The 19,557-nt window shown below is 45.4% G+C and overlaps 1 protein-coding gene across 22 annotated transcripts in view; it reads left to right on the plus strand.

The window, feature by feature from the left end:
* RIN2 (Ras and Rab interactor 2) overlaps nt 1–19,557 on the plus strand; it is a 205,114-nt gene that overhangs the window by 63,353 nt on the left and 122,204 nt on the right. For 3 of the 22 annotated variants that reach the window (XM_060397495.1, XM_042229622.1, XM_042229623.1), the window contains one exon: nt 8,132–8,250. The exons of 15 other annotated variants lie outside the window; for them this stretch is intronic. In XM_060397495.1, the coding sequence (XP_060253478.1) occupies nt 8,190–8,250 (61 nt within the window). In that variant the 5' untranslated portion in view covers nt 8,132–8,189. Of the gene's footprint in view, nt 1–2,169; nt 2,264–8,131; nt 8,251–18,850; nt 18,899–19,557 lie in introns of those variants that run through there. 4 more of the 22 variants (XM_060397490.1, XM_060397500.1, XM_060397491.1 and 1 more) reach the window with 2 other exon arrangements.

Here is a 19,557-nt window from a genome sequence, read left to right on the forward strand (position 1 = left end):
GGAGCAGCAGTGTCTTGAGTGCAGGAGAAGATGAGTGTCTCCACTCAAACAGAGAGAGCAAAGTTGCCCTTCCCCTACCTTTTTGTTCTGTTCAAAACTTTAGCAGATTGGATGGTGTTTACTCACACATGTGAAGCCGTTTATTCAGTCTACACTGCTGTTGTTATTCAATCGCTAAGTCATGTCCAACTCTTTGTAACCCCATGAACCGGCATAGCACGCCAGCCTTCCCAGTCCGCCCCTATCCCCCGGAATTTGCTCAAATTCATGTCGATTGAGTCAGTGATGCCATCCAGCCATCTCATCCTGTCGTCCCCTTCTCCTCCTGCCCTCAATCTCTCCCGGCATCTGGGTCTTTTCCAGTGAGTCTGCTCTTCACATCAAGTGGCCAAAGTATTAGAGCTTCGGCTTCAGCACCAGTCCTTCCAATGAATAGTCATTTCCTTTAGGATTGACTGGTGTGATCTCCTTGCTGTCTGAGGGACTCTTGAGTCTTCTCCAGGCCCACAGTTGGAAAACATCAGTTCTTCAGCACTCAGCCTTCTCTCACTCTATGTATCCTAATGCTGATCTCTTCTGCAGACCTCTGTACAGACAGACCCAGAAATGATACTTTACCAGTTTTCAGGGCATGCCTTAGTCCAGTCAAGTTACATACAAAATAAACCATCACAGACAGCATATGGTTAGATCATCAGAAATTCTTTTCTTCTGCCCAAGTCTGTTTTACTAGAGTGTTTAATCCATTGACATTTAATGTAATTACTGGTAATATATGCTTTACATCTGCCACTTTGATGTGTATTTTCTGTATGTCTTATGCCTTTTTGCATCTCTGTTCCTCCAATGTTGACTTCTTTGTCAACAAAGAAGAAGTGTACCGTTTTAATCCATTTTTCATGTTTCTTTTTTAGTTACTTTCTTAGTGTTGCCCGGAAGATTGCAATTAACATATTAATTTGTAACAATTAAGTTTGGTTTAATCCCAGTGTTATTTAGGTAACATATTATAACGTTGGGACTTCCCTGGCAGTCTAGCAGTTAGGATGACATGCTGCAGGGGGCGTGGATTTGATCCCTAGTTGGGGAACTCAGATCCTACATGCCATGTGGCTTGACAGGAAAAAAAAAAAAAAAACCACCACAACTAAAACAACAACTTTGCTTCTGTGTGATTCTTTTCAAAATATATATATCCTTATCCATTTATTTCGCTGTGCCGGGTCTTAGTTGCAGCATGTGGGGTTTAGTTCCCTGATCGGGGATGGAACCTGTGCCCCCTGCTTTGGAATTGTGGAGTCTTAGCCACTGGGCCACCAGGGAAGTCCCCCTTCTATCTCGTTCTGTGTCCTCTCCTTTGTGCTAATTTTGTCATACCGATTACCTCTTTATGTACTGTAAGGCCGTGAACACAGTTTTATGATTATAATTTTATGCAGTTATCTTTTAAAACAGGAGAAAAAGGATGTTTTGAGCAAAACTTGGATAAATAACCAGTGGAGGGGTTTTGTTTAATTTAGCACTGGCAGGAGATGAAGACGGAGTGGGGCCTTCGGGACACAGGGTCGTTGCAGGGGGCACCTGGGGCAGATGGTGGCTGTCGCCACACCCTTCCCCACTGGGCATCACCTTGGGCCTTGCTGCTGGCTGGCCTTTCACAGCTCTTTCTTTCTGGGGAAATCAGCATCTTAGATGTGGTCAGATCTGATCCCAAGGCCTGGGGAAGCCTGTTGAGGAATTGCGGGACTGTCTGTAGCCACAGTGGACTGGGTGATGCGGCAGACCTTGGCACACCCACTGGCCAGTGCCTGTTTCTCCAGTGTGGGCGGTGGCTCTGGGTGTAGGATGATACCAGGGTATCACCCTACTCCTTACACAGATCCCTGGGGACCTCGCTCAAGCCTCCGCTGGTCCCTGGAACACCTGCCGGTGGCCTGACAACACCAGCCGCTCAGCTCAGCAGGCCTCTGCAGTCCTTTTGAATCTGTATGTAGGTGGAGCGACCTGTTTACTAGCAGGATTCCAGCAGGAACTGTGGGCAGAGAGCCCGGGTCCAACCCTGTGCTGGCCTCTGCTTGCTGTCCTGTCAATGTGCCCAGGGTTTGTTCTCACCCGGATCTGCGCTATGCAGCCTTGGCTCCACCACCACGCGGGTCCCCGGGGAGGAACACAGAGCTCTGGGAGACAAGCTCGGTGCAGACAGGCCCTGCTGTGCGTCTGTCGCTGCCCAAATCCTTGTGAAGGAAAGAAAACCAAGACCGAGGTAGGGGAAGGCCTCCTTTCTGTCTGGTTGGGAATGACCTGCTGTGTAGATGCTCCGCGCTTGCCTGCAGCTTTCATGAGCAAATCCCTTTGAAGTAGGAACCATTGCCTACAATTTACAGATGAGGAAATGGAAACTCAGGGAGGCTCAGTCACCCAGCCAAAGTCACAAAACCAGTTCCACGACAGAGCCAGACGTGTCCCTTGGCTCCTGGCCCAATGCTTTCCTCTGCTGTGCCATGACTGTCGGAGGTGAGAAAGCTCTGGCCCCTTTGCTCCTTTCAAGCCCCTCAGCCCTGGCTGCTCCCCTGGGCTCCATTCTTGCTTCCCCGGGTGCCTTCCTTTCCCCACCTCTGGTGCCGTGTGGTCCCCAGGGTCTTCTATTTTCACTCATCCTCTGAATGGGCCATTTATTATTACACTGAGCACTTATTTTTCCTATAGTCAAGGGACTAAAAGTACTAAAAGCTAGTTTTTTTCAGGACTAGAAATTTCAACCTCAATTTTTATGAACAAAGAGACCAAAACTCATAGAGAACATACCTGGTCCAAGGTCACACAATGGAACTGGCTGAATCCAGGTGTCACGACTCCCGTCCCCACGGCTCACCCCTGGTGCCATGCCTGGGAGAGAGTGGTCAGGCTTCTCAGCACTTAACTTGGGCAGGAGTTTGGGGGTTGTTGCTTGTCTGTTCTCCATCAGGTGCCTGGATTCCCCTTATGTGACTTGGAGTAGGCGGCATCTAGAAAGATACAAATTAAAATAAGGAGACACTCCTGTTTTTAAGTTGCTGATTGTATTTCGTTCTTTAATTTTTATTGGAGTATAGTGACTTCACAGTTTGTGTAAGTTTCTACTGTACGGCAAAACAAATCGGCCATGTGTATACATATATCCCCTCTTGTTCAGGTTTCCTTCCCATTCAGGTCACTGCAGTTCTGTTTTTAACATACAAACACTCATCATCATTCGCTTTGCACAGCGAGCCCCCGCCCCCCACCACCACAGTTGTCAGGAATGTTGTCTCCACACCCTTGAGTCCAACCCAGAAATACTTCCGATCATTACAGAGGTATCTTTACACATCCAGTCAAGCCCTGAATTGTTGGGAGAGCATCTTTGTCTGGGATGGGCAGCAAGGGACCAAGCTTCAAAGCCCTAGGATCCTGGAGCCCCACTGGCCTTCTCCATGCACATTTCCAGAGGTCCTGTCCTGGGCAGCTCCTTGTGCCTGGACTTACCCCAAAGCAGTCAAGCAGCAAGACGCCTTATTTTTCTGGGAACTCGCAGGTTAAAAATCTTAAAATTTGCTGCAAGTATTTTGTTGAAACGTAAATGAGATTCAGGAATGTTCCCATCATCTCCAACATGGAGCTTAAACCCCACTTTCTTTATTCTGCTTTGGTTCCTCTCATTCCCTAAGAGATGTCTGTGCTTCGGGGTGCATTTGATCATATGAGTTATATTCAGTCCCTTGTATGTACTGCATAACAACTTTTTCGAAAAAGGACTTTACTAGGATTGTTTGGCATTGCTGGCCTTGAACATGGGTTGGCCTTTGTTCTTTCAGTTCAACTGAAGTGAAGTAAATCTATAGCTTCACTCAGAGCTGGGAGTAACCATTGCAGCCTCACAGGGTTTGCCAGCCAATGGAATGAAAAGGCCCCTGTTGAAATGAGCAACTGACCCATAGAGGTAGGGCCTCCCCTTTCTCTATTCGCATTCAGATTTCAGCTACCATACCCCACCAGCACGTTCCAGAACAAAATGGCAAGCCAAGGGGAAGAATAGAGTCACTTTCTTGAAGTTTCTTTTGAGAGGTGTATCTTGTTAGAAGTAGAAAATTATTCTGAAAATTATTACTGTGGAAGATGATCCGGTAATACAGTGATGTACCCTCATTGTAAAGGGGTATATTGTGTGATGAAGGTGGCCTCCTCAAAGGTCAAAACCTTTGAGACTCTACCATAGTCAGCAATCAGGGGGGAGGCTCTGGACTCACCGTGAACAGCGGACCAGTGATGGGGATGCGTGGCCCTTGGCAAGTCCCTTCTCTGTGCAGCCGCCCTGTCAAGGTGTTTGTGATGCTGCACTAAGGTCCCTGCGATGGAAGTGCTCCGTGCTGGAGAAGGGACCAGGGAGAACAAGATGGGGGCAGGACATACCAGGTGTTTGAGAGAGCTTTCTGGAGGGAGGTGGGGCTTGCAGATGGGTGGGGGTCAGAGAGCAGAAGGGCATGGGGGCCAGTGGATCACAGGATGGTCCAGGGTTGTTGAGGCATCTGATAGAGGTGATGGGAACTCTTTGTGAGGCTGCCCCACTGCCCTGGGCCATGTTAACGACTGGTTCAGACACTCTGCACCCCAGAAGAGGAATGAGCGTGTCATTCGGGCATTTGTGTTCAGACCAACCAGGGCTGCCTGTGAGGAGGGTAAGTGGGTGGTGTCCCAGCTGAGGCCCCGACACCCATCTCCATCAGCAAGGCAGCTCTGCCCTTTTCTGGTGAATCGAAGAAAGTGGGAACTTCCCTGGTGATCCAGCGGTTAAGACTTTGCACTTCCAGGGCAGCGGATGGGAGTTCGATCTCTGGTCGAACTAAGGTCCCACATGCTATGTGTGGTGCAGCCATAGAAAAACAAATTGAAAAAAGGATTCTGGTATAAATATGTAATGTTGACATTGGCCACTCCAGTCTCTACCCCATGCTAAATACAGGGAAACTGAGGCTCAGAGCAGTGAGGCTGCTTCTTTGCAAACTGTCCAGCTTGATAAAGACAGATTTAGGCTACCAGGATGTTCCAAAACAAAATGGCAGGCCGCATGGAAGAATAGAGTCACTTTCTTTGAGTTTCTTTTGAGAGGAACTTCTTGTTAGAAGTAGAAGATTATTCTGACCAAGTAAATTTTGGTCCTCAAAATGTTTTCAAATAAAAGATGTTGACTTTATAAAGAATACATTTCATAGGTCTATAAAACATGCAATGCCATGGCTCATAAACTCTTTGTAACTTAATACAGCATGACATAGGTCAATGAACAAAATTCAAGGTACAAGCAGCTGAAGTGGGGATGCCAAAGACGAAACTGTTCATTTCCTGATTGTCATATTTAAACCCTTGAGTGTGTTAGCTCCAAAGCCATAATAATTTAAGAGGCAATAACTCTAGAATTGATGTCGGCGGACTGTTTTTCCACTTTGGCCAGTGTGATTGGAAAGAGTTTGTGATCACAGTTGTGTGCTCTTGGGAGCTGCTCAGATAATTAAAGGATAAGAAAAATCACCAGCCTCTGAATTTGGGACCAACTATTCTACCAGTATAAGCTAAAGGATCAAAGCCCCTCCAGATTGAAACTACACTAGACTGTAAACCTGATAAATAATAGTTTTTAACCCCGGCTAAAAATTTCCCCATTGCCAGTAGATGTAACTGCATTGCTTTCAACATTACCCTGTCATAATTTCAGAAAGTTATCTTGATGTCTCAGAGTTACAAAAGTACAAACTAAAAGCCAGGGGGCCATGTCAACAGGTGTATAACTGCTGTTTGATGACTTGGAAAAAGGTGACTGTGGCCGGTTAGAAAGCACACATGCCTTCTGGGGTTAGGGGCACCTGCCAGGCCATCCCACCAACTGTTGTCATCCAAACTTTGTTCCCGGCCCTTGTTATTTTCCCGAAGATGCCAGAAATTCATTGGTAAGTGGTATGTCTTGATTTCTAAATATTGGCGGTAGTTAGTTTTTCTTTTGCTCGTTTGCTTCCGCCCTTGTCATTTTCCCAAAGATGCCAGAAATTCATTGGTAGGTGGTATGTCTTGATTTCTAATATTGGCGGTAGTTAGTTTTCCTTTGCTCGCTTGCTTCTATAGCATCAGGCAGACCAAAACTGAATTCGTGTCTTGTCCTGCAGTCAACATTCTTTCATGGCTCCATGGAATAATTACATGGCTGAACTGCCAAAGATACCTGAAGGGATGCTCACCAGGTCCTCTTTTCCTTCTGTTCGTCTTCTGATGCCTTTAGTGTTGGTTTGCTTTAGCTTGTTTATTAGCCTCATTTCCCCCAACAAGGTCTGATGAGGTCTGATTCTCCTCACTAACTCATTCTGCCCTTTCTCTAAAGACTGTAAGCAGTTCTCTCACCTTTCTTTGCCCTAGGGATGTGTTACAACTAAGAGTTGTAGGATTTTTGAATGTCTTCCATTCATATTTTCAAGAATGAAGGAAGCTTATACAGAATGGTGCATGCAGTTGAAGGGGAGGAACCTGGCTGGCAGTAGGGTGAGCCAGAGGTGGTGGGGGTGGGGGCGGTGGGAATAAGTCCTGGAGCTCTGGTTCCGAGAGCAGAAGGTGTTCCAGAACTGTGCTGTCCACCGGAGTGGGCCCTGGCCGTATAGGACTGTCCAGCACTTGAGTGTGGCTGTGGTGCAGTGAACTGATCCGTGAAACACACACAGGCTTGGAAACAGTATGAAAGAGAGAGAAAATGTCTCAGTTGTTCATATTGACTATATGCTAAAATGATAATAATTTAGATGTGTTGGATAAATGGAGATTAGTTTTACATGTTTCTTTTTACTTTTTTTCTTTTTTATTAAACTGTAGTTGATCTACCATATTGTGTTCCTTTCAAGGGTAAAGCAAAGTGATTCACTTATGCATATATATTTTTTCAGATTCTATTCCTTAATAAGTTATTACAAGATATTGAATATAGTTGCCTATACTATTCAGTAAATCCTTGTGGTTTATCTGGTTTATATATGGTAGTGTGTGTCTGTTAATCCCAGACTCCCAATTTATTCCTCCTCTTCCACTTTGGTAATTGTAGGTTTGTTTTCTGTCTGTGAGTCTGCTTCTATTTTGTAAATAAGTTTGTTTGTATCATTTTTTAGACTCTGCATATGAATAGTATCATATACTATTTGCCTTTCTCTAGCTTATTTCTTCACTCGTTATGATAATCTCTAGGTCCATCCATGTAGTTACAGATGGCACTACTTCATTCCTTTTCATGGCTGAGTAATATTCCTTTGTATATATCTACCACATCTTTGTCCATTCATCTGCTGATAGACATTTAGGATGCTTCCATGTCTTGGCTGTTGTGAATAGCGCTGGTGCTCATATTGAACACTGAGGTGTGTATGTCTTTTAGAATTTTCACCTTTTCCAGATAGATGCCCTGGAATGGGATTGCTGAATCATACGGTAGCTCTATTTTTACTTTCTAAAGGAACCTCCAGGGAATTCCCTGGTGGTCCAGCGTTTAGGACTCTGTGCTTTCACTGCCCAGGGGCCCAGGTTTGATCCCTCCTCAGTGAGCTAAAATCCCACAGACTGCATGGCATGACCAAAAGCAAACAAAAAAGGAAACTTCTCAGTGGCTGCACCGTTTTACGTCCCTGCCAACAGTGTAGGATTCGCTTTTCTCCACACGTGCTGCAGCTTTTGTTATTTGTGGACTTTTTGGTGATGACCATTCTGACCAATGTGAGGTGATACCGCCTTATATTGGTTGATAGTTTTAATTTGCATTTCTCTAACAATTAGTGATGTTGGTCATCTTTTCATGGGCCCATTGGTCATCTGTATGTCTTCTTTGGAGAAATGTCAACTGAGATCTCCTGGCCACTTTAACTTTTTAACCTGGCTACTAGAAAACTTAGAATTACATATTCTACTGGACAGTGCCACCCTACAACAATGGTCTTTGAACTTTTTCTAGGTCCAGATAGTAAATATTTTCAGCTCCTCAGGCCATAGGTCTTTGCTGGCAACTACTCACCATGTCTTTCATGGTGATACAGATGATATGTAAGTGAATGGGTGTGGTTGTATTCCAGTGACACTTTTTTTACGCACACAGTTGGGGATGGATTTGCTGATGCCTGCCTGAGAAGATAAAAGCCAGGGGGAAGGAGAGGATGAAGGTGCCTCTGAGGGACTGGTGCCATTCTGTTTCTTGGCCTGTGTGCTGGCTTCCAGGTATGCCAACTTTCTGAAAATCCCTCAGGCTGTTTGTGTATAATTGGCATACTTTGGCATACAGATATTAAAGAGCTGACTTACAAAGAGTCAAAGATGTGTGGTCTGTCCCTACCAATCAGTGACAATCCTCTTCCCACGTTGAGTATTAAAAATAAGACAACCGGCCCCCAAGTGCAGTTGCTGATGCTAAGCCCCACTTCACCAAATCGAGTTCATGACAGTTTCAGCTCTCCCAGAAATGGAATCTTAAACCAGTCACACTCAGGAATCATGTGATCAGGGGTAGTGAGGTCGCCTGCCTGATAGACCACTGCAGTTCCCCAAAGGAAATGACTTTGCCGTAACCATCCCACCTTTTTACCTGGTATAACTTCCTGGATCCCACTCCCTCTGCCTGGGGAAGTCTTTCATTTTGTGCAGCTTCTGGGAGCTCCTTCTACTTTTCAGACTGAGTGCTGCCCGATTTAAATCTCTTTTTGCTCCAGTAAACTCCTACTCATGTTGATATCCCTCCGTTTCTCTATTAACAAGAGTGAAACCAATTTTTCAATTCTTCACCAGTGGTCAACCATTTAAATCATCCAAATAACTTGGCTTTTGCCCTAAGTATCTGTGACTCCTGCCTTACTGTCCATTCATTCTGTATGACGGTCTTTACCTTAGGGAATGTTGTGCAGAGAGAAAAGTCAAGCTCCTGGGAGGAGTTTTAAGAAAATTCAGCAGGTGTTAAAATCTTAGGCTGTATTAAAGCTGCCTAACGGTTTAAAAAAAAAAATTCTAGTTCCCAATGAGCTTGTCCTGCCTGCAGAATAAATAAACGGTTTTAAGATTTTGTCATTGAAATATTAACAGTCAGAAAAGTGTAACTTTTCCTTCTGGACTGTGATCCTCACCAGCTCTCAGGGCACTTGTGGGTGCCGCCTGCCCACCGGGATATAAGGAGAGAGGCTGGAAGGCAGGTCAAGCTCTGGGCATGGAAGTTCGGTCCACGGCTGCCCTGACGGAACAGCCTTCTAGCCTAGCTCTTTGCTTGTGTTCGGCATCACAGTTGCAGGGAGAGGGGCCTCCCTCTCCAGAAGTGGAAACATTTTTAAATCAGTCTTTTAACTTTTCGCCTGTGGATCCAGCTGCGTTGACACAAAGCCACGTTTGAGGCCTGATGTCTCGGAAGGCTGGCACCACGGAGTGTTTTTCTACTGGGACCCATAATGGCTGCTTTTAAGAGCTCAGTTCTATCAATGTGGTGCTTGAGCCGGCCTTTCAGCTGACCTCCAAAAGGAAATCATTTTAAAAGGAAGAATTTGAAGTCTGCCAAGAGTCAGATAATGGCACAGCACAGAAAAAGCAAGGGTTGTGTGGTTTTTATATTAAAATACAAGTCTCTTAATGCCGCAAAACAGCAGCCTCCAGAAAAATGTGAAGTTTCATCTATGAGGCTAGGGGGAAAAAAAAAAACAAACAAACAGTTTTTTAGAGATCCAAGTTTTCCCTCTTTGTTCCTTGTGATTTATCGGAAAGGAACAAGTCCCTTTTTCCTGCATCTCGTCCTGCCTCTGTGTTGGGTTTTATACAAGTGACTGTTCTCATTAAAGTAAATTTCAGTGTTCTCTGAAAGTGGCCATGCTGTGGACATGGCGTCCCCGGGGAGCTGTGAGCATGGCCCCTTGGGAAAATGAGCCCAAGGACAGAGGCTGTTGACCTTTGCTTTAATCCCGCATCATCGATGCCCTTCCCCATAAACTAACATTGCGAGGACCTTCCCCATGTCTTTTTCTGAGCAGGTCTAGCCCCATCCCCCAGCCTTCCTTTTGTCCAGCACAGAATCGAGCGAGGCCCCCGAGGAGGGCGGGGCTGTTCACTGTCTCTAAACACCTGTCTGGCTCAGGGGAGGCTGTCGTTTCTCCTGAGGGTGATGGTTTGTAAGGGGAAATGCTGTGCATCTCTTCGTCAGTGTGGACTCTGGCTGGATTCTGGATGGGGGACATAGCATACCTGGTCACGGGTGATGTAGTCTATGGTTCTCACAGGCCATTTGGCCACCGTGTCATCTTGCCTTCTGTTTGCAGCAACATAGTCCTAGATGTGGCTAAAAGTGCAACACAGGCTACTAGGAGGTCGGGCGGGGGGACCTGAATTCACCCGATGCTTGCCCCTGGTGCCGTATATCCCATTATACAGCATTATATGTATATCCCATTGGCACTGCACTCTGACAGTGACCTCCAAGCCAGCTGGGGACCAGGGCAGGGACAGAAGATCGTGGAGCAAGGGGGGCAGAGAGAAAGCCTTGAAGCAGACAAGGTGGGTTTGGGGGAAGAGGTCTAGATGCTGCAGAGGTGATACTGGGCCAAGGGAGGTTCAGTTCAAGGTGGGGGAAGAAGGATTTGCAGTTTTGGAGTCCCAGACACAGGTGAAGCTTGGAGACAAGGACAGTTGAAGAGGGTTGGAAGAAGTTCCAGCCCCAGGGAGGCCTACCCAGCTGCCTAGACCCAGAGGGACAGGGAGCCCTGGGCTCCCAAGAGATGCAGGTGGGATAACTGCATGTCCCTGATGGCACTGTGACAGCTGCAGTGAGACTGGCTGGAAATGTGCGTCAGTCAGCTGTCATCTTCCGTGGTCCTGCTTAACGAAGCGCCCCGAACTCAAGGCCCACGACCACAAGCATCTCCTTCTCATCCTCACGTCTGTGAGTTGGCTGGAGCTCGTCTGTGCGTGGCTCCCAGGCCTGGGCTGGTTCAGGTGCACACGTGTCTCAGCCTCCTGGGCTGTCTGAGATGGGTCCTCGTGTGGTGACAGAGACTTTAGGGTGCATATCCTGCTGCCCAAGTACTTGTGAAGCTGGTGGCCACATCACTGATCCTGTTGGACAAAGCATGTCACACAACCAAGCCCAGCGTCATGGAGGCAGGAAGGTATGCTCTGCCTCTCCTGGGGGGACCCGCAAGGTCACATAGCAGAGGGTGCAGATGAAGAAAGGCATGAAGACTTGGGGGTGGGGTGGACAGCTGGATCCAGTTGCTTTCTGCCAGCACGTACAGGTCGTGATTACAGCTCACGTGGACTCCCGCTAACTGACCTAACTCACAGCTGTCACATGAACCAGGGTGCCAGCAGATGGATTTGCAAAAAGAAAGAGGAATATGCTGTGGATCGGTAATTCTCACCATCCACTCAGTGTGTCCTTTTCTTCTAGGAAACCTACTTAGAGCACCAGGTCTTAATTCAGATTGTGCTTATGAACGTGGAGACAGGGCAAGGGGCACAGTGGGGTGATCTGAATGTCTTGAAGGATACAGGTCTGGTTCCTGGAGGTGTCCACCTCCTCTACAGGAAAATACCCATGACGAGGTACCAGGAGGCCACCTCCCTTTAGGTGGGAGTAGTGTGGTCAACTTATTTTTTGTCCTACCCTTTGGAAACCTCTGCTCAAGTCATTCTGAACCTCCACATTTTCTTTAGGTACAACTGGATGGTAGTTTTAGAGATACAAGTGAAATGACTCCTCTGTGACCTCAGGCTCAACCTCCTGTTGAGATTTAAGGTGTTTGCAAAACCCTCCAGTCGGTCAGTCACTGACCATGACTTAGGATGAGATACTTTATGTATTCGCTTACGTCTCTGAAATTATGAGTATCACAGGTAGGGAGCATCTTGTAGTCCCTGCGGGCCACGTGAACATGGAGTGGTTGTCCTTTCCTGGTTGTATGCAAACCTGCTTGTTATTCTTGGGGGCCTAAGTGGACACCTGGAGCCTCAGCATTTCAGTCCACATAGCATTTCAGGACCATTCAAGGAAGGAATAAGAATTTAGGTTGTCATCTGAAAACCTTTCATTGATTCCTCCTATGAGATAAAGAAAATACCAGCATCAGACGTGCACTGTTGGTGGCGAAGGCTGAGGAGAAATTCCCACAGACTAGAGTGGGGAACACTCTTTTAAAAGGTCCTGCACAGTGATGCTCTTGAAAGACCAGATTCAGTCTATGAAGGAGTTTTAGGACTCTATCAACCAATTATTTTCCTTATTTTTTTAATGTATACAGAAAAATTATATATAATGGCATCATATGTCTAGATATGTCTTCTGGCTTGAGACCTCCATCAATAAAATTGAAATAAATTCTAAAGGATAAGATGATGTGATAATTTAATTGGCAGTGTTCAGCATACTGGGTAGTGTGTGAAACCATGGACCTTCTGTGACCATCGGTGACTTAGAGGCTGTCAAATTGAGCATTTCTCCATTGAAGCATTCTAGTTATTGGTCAACAGAAATAGGGAACACTACTCAATATTCTGTAATAACCTAAATGGGAAAAGAATATGAAAAAGAATGGATATAATAATATAAAAAAGAATGTATAACTGAACCACTTTGCTGCACACCTGAAGCTAACACATTGTAAATCAACTATGCTCCAATATAAAATTAAAAATAAATTTTAAAAAGATATATGCAATCTCAGTAAGAAGAAAAAAAGGTGGACTCATGGTATTTTCACATTTCGTATAGTGGCAAGAAACTTATTAGAGCTAGAATAAGAGATTCATAGTTGGCGGTGATATGAGAAAAAAAAACAGGTCTAGGACCCCAAATGGAGTGATTCTAGACTCTTTAGGGTGGCTAGTAAAGAAGAAATAGGAAGAGAGACTGCTTTTTGTATTTTTAAGGCCTTTCCTGGAGTATCTTAGCCTCTATCTGCCCTCATTTTAAAAAAATCATATTTACTGAGACATAATTTTCATACAATAAAAGTCTTATGTGTGCAGCTCAGTGAACTTTTCGCATCACACACTTGTAGCCTCAACATTTCAGTCCACAAAGCACTGTGGAGACGTGCGAGACATAAGAGAACCAGAGGTGTAAGAGAACCCACATCTCTCATGTCTCCCTCATATCGGATGGTTTTTGTCAGTATTATTCCTGAATGAGAGTAGCCAATACCCTGATAGCTGTCACCATAGTTTGGTTTTGCCTGATTTGTGGCATAAAGTATATACACTTCTGTGACTGGCTTCTTTTGCTCTATATCAACAATCTGTTCCTTTTAATCCCTGAATACTTATTCTTAGTATGAATAACATCATTTGTTTATCCATTTTCCTGTTCGTAAATATTTGTTAGAAGTTTGCGCTACTGTGAATTAGGTTGCCATGGATATTCTCGTCTTTTTGTCGGCATGTACGCTCATTTATCCTAGATGCATGCTAAGTCATGTCCGACTCTTTGCAGTCCTATGGACCATAGCCCACCAGATTCCTCTGTCCATACCGAAGTGAGTTGCCATGCCCTCCTCCAGGGGATCTTTGCAACCTAGCGATTGAACCCGAGTCTCTCTGTCTCCTGCATTGGCAGGCAGATTCTTTACCACTAGTGTGCCACCTGGAAAGCCCCATCCTAGAGGTATACCTAGACCTAGAACTCCTTGTTACAGAGTGAGCATAAATATTAGTAGATATTCCAGTTTCCCAGCGTGGTTGGACCAAATTTTACTCCTTCCAACAATGTAGGAGACTTCCAGTTGCTCCTCATTGTTGGAAGACTTGATATGATTTTAAATTTTATCTATTCAACTGCTTACATGGATGTATCTCATTTTGGTTTTAATTCTGATTTCCCTTAGGAGTAATACCATTGAACACCTTTTAATGTGCTTTAGATTTGCATAGTCTCTTTCATGAAGGATTATGTTAAAATCTTTTGCTCCTTTTGAAAATTCATTTTGTCTTTTTTTCTTACTGGTTTTCAGGGTTTTAAAAAAACATATTCTGAGTATAAGTTCTTTGTATATTTGCTTTTTAATAATGTGTTTCATTAGACCAATTTTTAATGTTTTTAATTTTCAAAGGTTTTCATTTTAATGAAGTCTAGTTTATCCCTTTTTAAATGGTTTGCCCCTTTTAAATGTTCTATGGAGATGGTTGCATGCACTTGCTTTTTATATCCTATTAAAAAATCTTTGCCCGCCTGTCATTGCCATTCTCTGATTTCTCTCGACAATTCAGTTGCATGCCGAAGTCAATGTATTTTCTTCCGAGGGGACAATGAAAGTTGGGTCAAGCTGAATCTACATGAGGCTGGAAGTATTCCAGAGGTTAAGTTGCAAAGATGAATTCAGCTGATTGGCAGAAATGAAGCAGAAAGAGACCCAACACTGTTAGGTTTTGGTCCAAGGACCTGAAAGAATAGATGTATTCTAGAGGCTTTGTGGTTAGGTTAGCAGACTGTATTGCCATCCCACCCACATTGTATCTCTTAGAATATTTTGAGAGGCTTGTCAGACTCCTTCATGAAGTCAAACATAGCCCCTGCCCTATTGCTAAGAAACACTAAAACATCAAGAGCTTCGTGTTTTAGGGGCAGCATGCTTGTGTCTCCTGGGCATCACTGTTCTGCACAACCCACTAGCTTAATATTTCTTTCTTGACCATATTTGGGAAATAAAATCTCCCCTTGAAATAACATTTTCCCAATGCTAATCTTCTGACTCCTCCCCTATTCTTCATAAGTTTTCCTAAAAAAAGATCAATGTCAATAGTTCCATGATCTCATCTGTTTTCCTACAGACCAGGATGAATGTTTAGGTCTGCTTCTCATAATTAGACCCTGGCAAAACTGGGGTGGAGCTGCCCAGGCTGTGGGCAGAGCCAGGAGGAAGCTGGCAGAAGCCACAGGCCATGCAGGAAGAAGGCGGGACCACTGCTGTCGACTCTGTGTCTCAAAGTGGATCGAGAGCAGGTCGAAGCTGCTGAGTTCAGACCCCAGAGCTGGGAGAGGGTCCCTGGAGGCCGTGGCAGCTGCAGGACTGTCCTGGGGAGACGTGGGAGCACCCCACCATGCCAGGTGCTGGGAGGTGGAGATGTGAAATAATACACTCTGAGCTGAGAGGGACTTCTGAGACTGAGAAGTGGAGCAGGCAGCTCCATAAAATGCAGTTGTGAAGCTTGTCCTGGGGAACTTACGTACAGGCAGGCAGGACTGAGTGGACGCACGCGGAGCTGCCCTCCTGGCAGCCAAAAGGCAACAGTAGGACCAAAGGGGCCAAAGGGGAAAACGACTCCCGACTATCGAGTGAGAAACGTGACCACATCGACCGCAGCCAGGCGTTTTCTGCCACCCGGGTATCTCATGGCCCTTCACCATCTGTGTCCAGCAAAAGGCGCTCTTCCAGTTTGCATATCATATGGAGAAAAGGGTGCAGGTGGACAGGGAACTCCGCTGGCTTGGGTGCATTCCTGGTGAGGAGGCTGAAACTCAGTCACCAGGAGCCGGGAGAGGGTGCGACTGCGGGCTTAGTCAGTGTGGTCCAGCCACACACCAGGCGCTCCCAGGGCTTTCATCCTTAGAATGTTGGGACAACTAGAATGGAGCCGAGTCTCCTAGGGGACAGTAACTGGCAGGGACAGGAAATGAAGTAGCCACTCACTTTCCAGGGGGCTGAGCTGGCGGAGGCTGCAGAGACACCGACACCCTTGGGCCTTCACCCGCAGGAACAGAATAGAAGGTGCCATAGAAGGAGGGGGGCTCCAGTCTAACACACCCGGTTTCCATCATAGCCCTGTGCTTGCATACTAAGTTGCTTCAGTTGTGTCCAACTCTTTGTGACCCTATGGACAGTAGCCCTCCAGGCTCCTCTGTCTGTGCAATTCTCCAGGCAAGAATACTGAAGTGGGTTGCCATGCCTCCTCCAGGGGAGCTTCCTGACCCAGGGATTGAACCCGCATCTCTTCCATCTTCTGCTCCCACATCTCCCCAGGACAGTCCTGCAGCTGCCACGGCCTCCAGGGACCCTCTCCCAGCTCTGGGGTCTGAACTCAGCCGCTTCGACCTGCTCTCGATCCACTTTGAGACACAGAGTCGACAGCAGTGGTCCCGCCTTCTTCCACATCCCCAGGTGTGTTCTTTACCACTAGCGCCACCTGGGAAGCCCAGTCATAGCTGAAGCAGTCTTTAATTGTAGATGGTACCTCCATCCTGAGATGGACAGGAAGGTCAAGTAGAATAATATGTGTAAAAGGCTGACTTTTCCATTTCACCTCCCATTTTTTAGCTCCTCCTTTGTGTTGCTACACCCAACAGAAAGCTTCTAGGCCTTGTCCTTTCTGCCCACTTGGCAGCATTGGCTCCATTGAACAGTCTCAGAGTCTTGACATTGCTCGGCTCCCAGGTAGATCTCTCGGTTCCATGACAACAGCTACCATGTTGTGGTAGCGAGGGCTGCCATAGACGAACTGAGTGGTTTAAGCAACGTGCATTACTTCTCTTGCGGTTCTGGGGGCTGGATGTTCAGAATCAAGGTACTGGTGGGATTGGATTCCTCCAAGACGTCTCTCCTTGGTGTGTGTACTCGGTCACGCTCCTCCTGCCACTTCACATGGTCTTCTCTGTGTGTGCGCCCCTGCTGTCTCTCTCTGTGTATCCTAACCCTCTCTTCTTATAATGGCACTGGACGTATTGCCTTGGGGATGACCTAACAACCTCATTTTAACCCAGTTACCTCTGTAAATGTCTGTCTCCAAATACAGCCAGCTTCTGACATACGTGGGATTAGGGCTTCAACATATGGATTCAGGGAGCAAAATTCAATCCATAGCATGTGTGTATGCTGACCACTCCCACGTGTGTCCGCCCATGAAATGCCAGGTCAGTTGAGGCACCTGACTCCTGAATTTCCCTACTGAGAGCTCAAACTCAGCAGCTGTCAAATTCACGAAGCCCATTTCACAATCAATGGGGTATTTGGAGGGGGGCGGGGATTTTAAAATCCTACTTAAAATTTTGTTTTTCTTGTTGGCTGCACTGTGTGCCATGTGGGGTCCTAGTTCCCTGACCAGGGATCAAACCCAAGTTCCCTGCCTTGGAAATGTGGGGTCTTAACCACCAGACCACGAGGGAAGTCTCAAAATCCTACGGTTTTTGTATATAAATCACAGAAATACATCTGCCATATAAATAAATATACAGTATATTTGTGGTATTAACATTTAATGAGGGAATTCCTTGAAGGTCCAGTGGTTAGGATGCCAGGCTTCCACTGGAGGGGCCATGAGTTCCATCCCTGGGTTGGGAACTAAGATCCTGCCTGCCATATGGTATGGCCAGAAAAGGGGAAAATGGGAAAAAAAAAAAAAAGAGCGAAGTCAGTAGGAAAACATCTAAAGGCTCCTGGGAGAGGGGGGCAGATAATAACAACAATAACAGAACCCCACCAGCTTCTAACAGGCAGGAACTGTTACTATTGACGTTACGCTGGCTGTGGACCATCTTGGTGGGATTGTTTAGTTTGCAGGGTTCGTGTCCTCTTTTCTGGAGCGGGGAGTGAAAAGCTGAACTTTCCTAAAGTTCTTTGGTGAAGTTTGCCTACAGAGGCACCAGGCTTTTTGGCAAAACATCTATCTGTTTGTGGTTAAGATTTTCTTCATTTCTTATTATAACTAGACTTGGTTACGTTTCGAGAGCTATGAGGCTTGGCTCTGATGAACAAGGCGACCAGCTCATCCACCACGGTGCCTTTTGAATTGTTATTCCTCACATGTCCAGAGTTTCTCCTCCTCTAGGCTGACAGCCCTGGATTTGACGAGAAGGAAAAGTGACCGAAATCTTTAGTTTCAGTCTGTATCTCCTTTGTCAAAGTGTGATCGTTAAAGAGTTTTTAAAATATAGCACTTTTGCAGACATCAAAGATGCATGACCTAAAGATTTACTTCACTGGTTTAGAAAGCATCAGCAAGATGGCCAAGGTAATTCACAGGACACCACTCTGACCTTTTGAGATAGCCCACACTCTTGTCTGTGGAATGAGTTTCTCTCTAAATAAATCTACTTCTTACCTGTAAAAAAGTGGAGACTGATGTATATATAATCAATTAAAGGCAAAGCTGCTAAAATAGGCTCACAATTTAAGAGACCAAAGTAGTTACTGTCCTGCAGGGCAATCAAACCCCCTGTGCTTAGTCACTCAGTCATGTCTGACTCTTTGTGACCCCATTAACTGTAGCCCACCAGCCTCCTCTGAACATGGGATTCTCCAGGCAAAAATACTGGAGTGAGTTGCCATGTCCTCCTCTAGGAGATCTTCCCAACTCAAGGATTGAACCCAGGTCTCCCACATTGCAGGTGAATTCCTTCCTGTCTAAGCCACCAAAAGAGCCCAAAATAACAATATTTAACTTATATTAAACCTAGGCCAATGGAGATTTATGCTTAATGTTAATGACTCTTAGACATGTCTATATTAGTTAGGTAAACAAGGAAACATTAAAACCAGGTATTTAATACTGATTATTTCCCAGTTCACGTGAACCTGAAATTCATTTAGGTTAATTTCTCTTGTATTTAGAATTATTTGATTTGTAAGTGCTTATTTTTCTTTGGGCCAATTAGATTAGAGCTCATTTACAAACCAATCCCAGCAATATCCAAAAACAAAGACACACACTGAGACATACACATATCCAGATAGACCCAAGAGATCTTATAGTTTTGTTTTCCAAACTTGGTTTTGAATCAGATATCACAATATAAAACTCTAATTGTAAATAACAGTTGGAAAAAAAATTTTTTTTAAGTCTTCCTTCCCTTTTGTTTTGGTTTCAGGAATTAGAGATGGTCTAGATAAGTGATCCAGAGAGCTCTGGTCTAAAGGTATGCTGCTGCTGCTGCTAAGTCGCTTCAGTCGTGTCCGACTCTGTGTGACCCCATAGACGGCAGCCCACCAGGCTCCCCCGTCCCTGGGATTCTCCAGGCAAGAACACTGGAGTGGGTTGCCATTTCCTTTTCCAATGCATGAAAGTAAAAAGTGAAAGTGAAGTCACTCAGTTGTGTCCGACTCTTAACGACCCCATGGACTGCAGCCTACCAGGCTCCTCTGTCCATGGATTTTCCATGCAAGAGTACTGGAGTCGGGTGCCATTGCCTTCTCCAGGTCTAAAGGTATAGGAGAAGGTATTTCCTCAGGGCAAGAATTCTTAAAGAAATAATCTTGTTCTCTACTGGACAAAATGTAATTTGTAAATTACTTTGGATGATTATACCCAGATATTTTGCACAGTATTTTTTTAAATTATCATCTGAACTCACTTTAACATTTTCTATACTAGTCTGTCTGGGCTGTGAAGTCTTAATCTTTAACAAAGTTTAGCTCTTCATTTTTCCTTTTTTCCCCTCCTTTTGAATATCTGAAAGGTTAGCTGAAAAACTTGGTCGCTTTCACATCCAAGGTGCCTTAGAACTGGGTGCCTTCAGTGGTTTGCTGTGTTCACCCCTGCCTGCAGTTCTTGCCTATTTCCATGGTATAAACACTC

This window comes from Ovis aries, chromosome 13 (genome assembly GCF_016772045.2).
Source record: "Ovis aries strain OAR_USU_Benz2616 breed Rambouillet chromosome 13, ARS-UI_Ramb_v3.0, whole genome shotgun sequence".
Taxonomy (NCBI): Eukaryota; Metazoa; Chordata; class Mammalia; order Artiodactyla; family Bovidae; genus Ovis; species Ovis aries.